Below are 8,767 nucleotides of genomic sequence, written 5' to 3' on the forward strand. Positions count from 1 at the left end.
ATATTTAATAAGGAATAAAATGTAATGTTAAAAGAATAATTAATTATAAAATGTAATGTCAAAAGAATAATTAACTATTTTAAACTTTAGAAGTGTCATTACGAGCAAAAGAATACTTTCTCTATTCTATTTAGGCTTAATATCATTTTTGTCCCTAGTTTTGGGGGTTGTGTTCAATATGGTCCTACTTTTTTTTTTCGTAATAATAGATTCTACTTTTTGAAAAAACTGTTTAATTGACTCCTGTTTGCTAAGGGCGTCAATTTTCTAACGATAATGATGTCCCGTGGATAAACATGAGCAACGTGACAAGGTTTGTGATTGCGTGGCACTGTGATTAAAATTGGTACATCAGCTAACTTAAAATTGTGAAAGTGTAAAAGGAAGTTGGGGGTTAGGGTTCCTAAAGACATAGATGGCTTCTATTCGTCTGCAGAATTATTGCATTTAATTGATTCCGCTATAACGGAGAAACCTGAAGGTATGGAGAAACTGAAGAAACCCTAATTTCCAAATCCAAACCCTAGTCACCCATGGCCACCGCCACCATCCTCGCCAGAACCCAAAATCCGGCCACCGCAATGCCTCAACCAGTCACCACCACCATGTCGCAAGGTCGCCGTCGCCATTAGCCACCACAAATCCTTCATCATCGTGCACCATCGTTTTTGCCATGACTACCGTGCCGCAGTCGCACTGCACCGTGAATCAGAGAAATCGCGCCGCTAGCAGCCACCTCTCCACAAGCACCGCGACGTCGTCACCACCATTGCGAACCCTTCACCCCACCGTCCAACCTTCCGTGAGCAAGCAACAGTTTCGCCGTCACGGAGAATCCAGAATCGTGTCGCCGTTAAGCTTCGAGTGTCATCCCCTTCGAATCGCAACCACGCTGCAACATCCATGGCCGTTTTCTTCCATCAATCTTCCTCCATTTTCGCAACCTGCATCAAAGCCAGATCTGCAAGCACAATTCCGAATTGCAGAAACCCAATTCGTCTTCCACCACCATGCAGCTATCCGCGTAACCATGGCCATCATTCATCATCATCACCGCATCAGAACCTGCAACCAAAACTAGAAACAACCATAGAAATTGGAATCTCTTGCTTTGCCAATGGTTTTCCCTTTGTTCTTCTTTTCCTTCTCTTACAAAAACCAAAATTTGGCAGCCCGTGTGATATATGATTCTGGGTTTCAGATAACATATATATGATTCTAGGGTTCATATAATTATGACTGAGTGAAAAGATTGCTAAGAATAGAGAACATTAAGAACGGAGAGGAAAATGGGGAGGTAGAAGGAGAGGGAAAGGAGGAGGAAGGAGGAGACGACTGCTCAAGTGGAAGATGAAGCTGATGTGTAAATAATTTTTTTTAAATTCAAAATTAATACGATAAACTATTTACCGTGCCACATAAGAGTGAACACGTTAGATAATTGACATCGTTAGCAAAAAGAGCTCAATTGAACATTTTTTTCAAAAGGTAGGATCATTTGTTACAAAAATAAAAAAATATGACCAAATTGAACATAACCACTCAAACAAGGAACTAAAAGCAGTATTAAGCCTTTTATTTATTGCTCCATCAGTTTCTAGAACGCTTAACATAATTAATGTTTTAGTAAATAATTTACTTTATATAACACCTTAATTTAGTAGATAATATTATTAATTAAAATATTACATATTTGAAAAAAAAAATATAAACAAAGATAATATATATATATATATATATATATATATATATATATTAATGAAAAATTCAAGTTAATACTTTACATTAATTCTTTTATGAATTAGAAAAAAATACACAATACAAAAATTATTTTATTTGAAGAAGATTACGAGTAATTATATTATTTCACACTCTTTTACCTGTACTATTTCCTATTCACACATAAAATGTGATCATAACAAAAAGACAAATACAGAGTAAAGGTAGTTATATTTTCAAACAATAAAAAACACAACATTATAACAACTCAAATTATTCAATAACACATATTCCTATTCACACACAATTTTATAGACTCCAAGCATAATCTATTCCAAACTGAATCCTGAAATATTTATGCATTGAGTTTGAGTACTAATAAAAAATTTAAAAATAAATTATAAAGTATTTTCATGTTTTCAATATCAAATATTTAAAAATATATTATAATTATATTCGTTTCATAATAATCAATACATTTATTAAATTATATAAATTACCACTAAATGTTTCTTGCATAAAATTCCGTATACATTTATTATATTTCCGTATAAATTACCACTAGATTTGTTTTTATAAAGGGTAACTTATAAAAAGAAATCCACCAATAATGCAATTAATACTACATTTTTTAAACAAATTATTTTTCAATAATCTCTAAAGGAATCTTCATAAATGGTTGACTGTATTAGCACCATTCTAAAAACAACCAACATTCTTATGCAAATAAGAAAAGTATTGAAATATATAGATAATGATATTTAGACAACATTTTTTGACAATATGTGATTGGTCAAAAATTACTCCATAAATAATAATAATCATAAATATTATTGTGAAATAATTTTTGACCAATCATAGATTAACACATAATCAATGTTCAAATAAAAAAATATTATCTAAATATCATTATCCCAAATATATAAGAAAAATGGCAAAAGAAAAAAATTAAAGTATTATTTTAATTATATGGTCAAACTTGAACATAGATCAGGAAAGTGTTACATTCATAGTTATTCTTAATAATTATTTTTTAAAAATCTTTTAATTAATGAATTTGGATTAATTAAGCCTTACCCGTTATATTCAATTGAGAAGTATAAATAAATGCATCATCAAGTCAAAATTGNAAGAAACCTCTTAGGCTTCTGGTTTTGAAAGAAAAAAACAACAGAAACAATGGTTAGCAATATGTCTCCCTTTCTGTCTGTGTTTGTGATCTTGTTTGCTTCAACCTCGTATGCAATTTCAGGCAGTGAAGTGAAGAGCATCTGCAGCCAAACTCGAAATCCTTCATCTTGTTTGAATCTTCTTATGTCAAACCCTAACCCTAATGCAAGCCTTGTTGACCTAACTCAGTACACCATTAACACTGCAAGAGAAAAGGTGACGAACACCATCAAATTGATCAATTATCTGATTGCTCATGGTAATTCCAATGCAAAAAGTCACTACAAATTATGTTTAAAGCATTTTGGTTCAGATGGTGCGCTTGGTGACATTGATTACACTCAAGAGATGCTTAAGAAAGGAGATTACCAAGGTGTGAATTTGGCTGCTTCTGCAGTATCAACTGATATTGAAGATTGCATTTCAGGAGATTCACCATCTGATCCTCCTTTCAATGATCCTTCTGATCTTCCAAAGTATGCTGCAGATATTGAGTCTGTTNTTGATGTTATTCTTGTTCTTTCTAAATTTTTAAGGCACTGAATTGCTTCATACTCAATTCTTCAAATGATCATAAATAAATATTGTTAACATTATCATCATGATTGCTTTTGGTCGGAAAATTCTGATTGTGTTGTGTTTTACTTTATTTAACAGATTCTTTTTTTTTTCTTTTTTTGTCATTCAGAATATTATTTGAACATGAACTTTTACTCGTAACGTAAAGACCTAATTGAATACCATTTAAACCAAATATTTGTCATTTTTAGAATTTGTCAAAATGGATAGCAACTTGTGGATCAATTCGCCCCAGCACAAGTTGGGGATGGGTCAGGTTTAAAAAAATTGTATTTTTTTTATGTGGGTCAGCTTTCAACCTGACTCATTTAAATCCGATTCATCCAGGTTGAACCCGTGGTAGGTCGGATGGGCCCACCAACCCACCTACCTAATTTTATTTTATTAAAATTTAATTTTAATTTTATAAAAAAATATTTATTATCATTTTTTACTTGAAAAAATTATTTAAATTCTCTATTTTTAAAACTAATTAAACACGTGAGTGAAATTTGTTTAAATTTGAATTATAGAAAGTTTGTAATTTTTTTTTATTTAAAAAAATTGTAATTAAGTGAGCTAATGAGCCAACTCATTTACCCACCGGTCTGTGGTGAGTCGGGTCGAGTTTGTATTTTCCTAACTCGCTAATAAATTAACCGAATTGAATTGACTCACTAATTGATCAACCCTTGAACCGGGTCGAAGACCCATTTTGACATCAATTCATTGTTAGTCTCGTAATGTTCATGGGATTCTCTTTCCAATTCTCAACAATTGAAAGCAAATATTTATTAATAATTTTAAAACAAACAAACCTTATTCTTTGTAAACAATTTTGTATGGGTTGAGTAAATTAAACTCGAAACTTAATATAAAAAAATGGATTGGGTTGTATTGTTTTTATTAAATGAGTCATAAGATATAAATTTTGTTAAAATTTATAATTTGTAAATATTAGATTTTAGAATTTATCCAATAATTTTTTTGGAAAGGGACCATATTCTTAAAAAATAAACGTAAATAAAATAAATGAATAATATCTATGTTATTATTATTTAATAATTTTTGTCTAGATTTAAGTAGTCTATATCATCCTCGAGGAAATCTTTTTTTTTTGGTAACTACGTAATTTTTATATCATTAGAAAATGTTATCATTTAATAAATAAAACATAATTTCTTTATGTAATAAAATAACTAGAAATATACACTTTTGGTAATTGTTTTTATGCTATCTTTTAATTAGATAATTTGATNTTTTAGTAAATAAAAATAATTTCTATATTTAGTAAAATTATATAAGAGGAATATAAGTATATTTGGTGTTATCTTTTAATTGAATAATGTTAATGATGTGATTTTGAGGAATCTTTTTTATTTTTTTAACTTTTATTTTAATTAAATATAGGAAATAATGATTTATATCATGAATATTAAATGTAATATTAGTAAGTATAAAATATTAATTATTGAAAATTGATATGGATTGTAGTGAATCTTGTCTTGCTTATCATATATATAAATTTAAGATAAAATGAAAATTCTTTTTGTGAGAACATTTTATGAGTTCTGAGTTATAAGAATTAATTTTGAACATGTAACAATGAATCCCATTGGTTTTGAGTGTAGAGTGAATATCATTATCTAAACTAATAATTTTATCATTTTATTATAGATAGTTTTTTTAGATGATTTTTTTATTATAGATAGTTATTNTAATTTTAAAAAATAGTTAAATTTGTAAAAAATGATTAAATTTTATAAAATATCACTCAAAGGGTGAATTCGATAATAAAAAATTGATTTAGAAACATTATGTAAAATAGGAAACAAAATATCAACACCAAAAAGGATAGTGTCCTCTATGTAATAGTATAGATAATTATTTTGATTTAAAAAGATAAAGAGTAAAATTAGAAACAAAATGTGTACATCTAAAAAGAGAATCTCTTTATATAATAGTATATATTTGATTTTAAAAAAAAATGCTTAAAAGGTAAAATTGGAAAAAATGTATACAGCAAAAATCTCTTTATCTAACAATATAGATTACTACTAGAATGTTTCTTGTAAAATTTTTTCATATATTTTCTTTAAAAATAGTAGAAAACTAGATTTATATTATTTATAAAGGGTAACGAAATATACAAAAGAAAAACAATCTAGCGATAATGCAATTAATGCTATTAATGAGGAAACACGTTTTAAACATTAATTTCAATAATATCTAAATGAATATGCATTTATTGTACTACACCATTCCATAAATAACCCCCATTAAACTTAAATTTTTTTAAATTTCTTCATTAAAGAACTTGCATTAATTAAACCATTTTAGGAAAAGTGGTGGATTCAACTCGTGAACATAATACTTCAGTTAACATTCTTTAATAAAAAAAATTTAAAACTTATCCATTATTTTTAACTCAGAAGTATAAAGTGTGTCATCAAACCAAAATTTGAAAAAACCAGTCAGTCTTGAATTAAAAGAAATCATCGGACAAAACAACGGTTTTCAATTGGTCTTTCCCTTGTTTTGTGTTATTATTGTTTTAAACAAATTTAACTTCTAAATTTCACTCCCAAGGTGTTTAATAAATTTTGAAAATAAGGAACTTAAATAATTTTTTCAAGCAAAAATAAATAAATAAATATCACTTTATGAAATTAAAATTAAATTTTAAAAAAATAAAATTAGGCAGGTGGGTTGGTGGGTCAACCTGGCTCACCACGGGTTCAACCCGCATGAGTCGGGTTTAAATGAGTCGGGTTTAAATCTGACTTGCATAAAAAAAAAATACAATTTTTTCAAACCCAACCCGGCCCGAACTCGTGCGGGTTGTGACCCATTTTGACAGCTCTATAATTTTCTTTGAAAGGAGCTTCTTGGGTAATTGATCCAAATACAAGAGTACATGTAAATCCTCTGATGTCAAGCATTACCTCGACTAATCATGGTAACAAACATTGTTTCAAGTCCAATATAAGGGAAATTTGGGTTTACTATTGTCAAAATAGAAATACTTGAAACATGTTGGTCCTATCACTACTAAGAAAAAACTAGTTTTAAACTTATTGAAGGATTGGGTGTATTATTTTGATAAACATTCTCGACTTTGAGCTACTAATGAAAGCTAACTAACGAGATCTCCAAAGCGTGTATAATAATACTGAAGAAACACTTGAGGAGTCCGTTTTAAGTGAAGTACTCAATATATCAGACTAAAAGCTTGCAAAAAAGCCCAACTATTAGGATGTGGTTATGTAGGGGCAACATTTAGCACCCTTAGTTAGTACTCCCATGGTAAACTCATCAAAAGGGAAACAAACATAAATTGGTTATTAAAGTTAGAAGAAGTCTTGAGGATAATTTTCATGACCTTGGCAGACAACATCCCCCGCACTCACTCGTTCTATACTTATGGTATCATCATCTACAATTTTCGTTATCATCTCTACACTTTTGGCTAAATCAGCCATAGATGTTGCCCACCTATATATAGATAAATAAGCTTTCACCCTGGAATCTACCCAATCATACCTTGAGCATAGTAAGACTGAAACCTTCTCATCATTGTGTATAAGCATACCAACCTTACTCTTAGAGGACAATGAACTTTCCTCTAAGGTAACCTCATCACCCCTAAAATTACCCGACTTATCAACAAAGTTAGAAGAAGTGGAAGAAGAGGATGACATACTTGTGTAAAAGCTTTATCGACAAAGATGGATACTTAGGATATCGGAGTAGTGGGGACCCTTTGGTCCCCACCCCTCTATTTAGAGGTGTTACAACATAATAACCTAAGGATACTTCAGGCCTAATCCACCGTTAGATCTCTTTGAATCTTGTGGATACAAATTTATGACTCTTTGATTCTAGAGCATAGTTAAAACGTTACGTCTCTTAATTGCATATGTCAAAAGTCAACCTTACTCACACTGGAGGAACTAGTTGATTTAATGCTCGTGTTTGCCATATGAATAGTTGTGATGATCACGTCATCTTTTAGACTCTTATTTCACTTCATTCATAGGATAACTCGGTTCCATACATGAACACTACATAATGTAATATCAACTCAAATTGTTCATGTGCACACTTTTCTAAACTCTAGACATAATCTACTCTAAACATAATTCTGAAATACTTATGCATTAAGAGTGTTAAGACAAGAATCGTCTAGAGAATAGATTATTTAAGCAACCCAAGTTTTGAAGTTTAACAAACAACATCAAATGAAATATTATTGAGTAGGAAAAGTTGTTTGAAACAAGTAGCCTCTAGTAAAGAATCATCTTATAATGTTTGAAAGAGCTTACGTAATGCTTTCTTGACCAAACTGTTTGAATATATTAGAAAAACATAAACAACGTCTAAGGATAAGTGTATCTCATTGAAATATCTCAATAGGCTATATATATGAGCAAAATAAACTAGCTTCTTATGGAAACAAAAGTCTATCTCTTATATGGCACTAAAATTAAAATAAATGTTTTCATTTCATACAATGTTATATCAAGCAAAATATTTTATAGAGAATATCATTTGATAAGTGACCACCAAACATTTTAACCTTGAGAAAACATCTTATATTTGATACAAATTTGTTAAATATTTAATAAGGAATAAAATGTAATGTTAAAGAATAATTAATTATAAAATGTAATGTTAAAAGAATAATTAATTATTTTAAACTTTAGAAGTGTCATTAGGAGCAAAAGAATACTTTCTTTATTCTATTTATTGCTCCATCAATTTCTAGAACGCTTAACATAATTAATGTTTTAGTAAATAATTTGCTTTATATAACACCTTAATTTAGTATATAATATTATTAATTAAAATATTATATATTTGAAAAAAAAACATAAACAAAGATATAATATATATATATATATATATATATATATATATATATATATATATATTAATGAAAAATTCAAGTTAATACTTTACATTAATTCTTTTATGAATTAGAAAAAATTACACAATACAAAAAATATATACTTAAAAAAATTATTTTATTTTAAGAAGATTACGAGTAATCATATTTTTTCACACTCCTGTACTATTTCCTATTCACACATAAAATGTGATCATAACAAAAAGACAAATATATACAAATAAGGGTAAAGGAAGTTATATTTTCAAACAATAAAACACACAACACTATAACAACTCAAATTATTCAATAACACATATTCCTATTAACACACAATTTTATAGACTCCAAGCATAATCTATTCCAAACTGAATCCTCAAATATTTATGCATTGAGTTGAGTACTAATAAAAAATTTAAAAATAAATTATAA

General features: G+C 28.7%; 1 protein-coding gene across 1 annotated transcript; it reads left to right on the plus strand.

Annotated features, from left to right (window-relative positions):
- The first annotated feature begins 2,820 nt into the window (after positions 1-2,820).
- LOC106770017 (pectinesterase inhibitor 1) lies at positions 2,821-3,502 on the plus strand. The gene has a single exon (XM_014655837.2). It carries the CDS (start codon positions 2,899-2,901, stop codon positions 3,430-3,432), a length of 534 nt encoding a protein of 177 aa, XP_014511323.1. The 5' UTR covers positions 2,821-2,898; the 3' UTR covers positions 3,433-3,502.
- The last annotated feature ends 5,265 nt before the right edge of the window (positions 3,503-8,767 follow it).

Source organism: Vigna radiata, chromosome 8 (assembly GCF_000741045.1).
Source record: "Vigna radiata var. radiata cultivar VC1973A chromosome 8, Vradiata_ver6, whole genome shotgun sequence".
Classification (NCBI taxonomy): domain Eukaryota; kingdom Viridiplantae; phylum Streptophyta; class Magnoliopsida; order Fabales; family Fabaceae; genus Vigna; species Vigna radiata.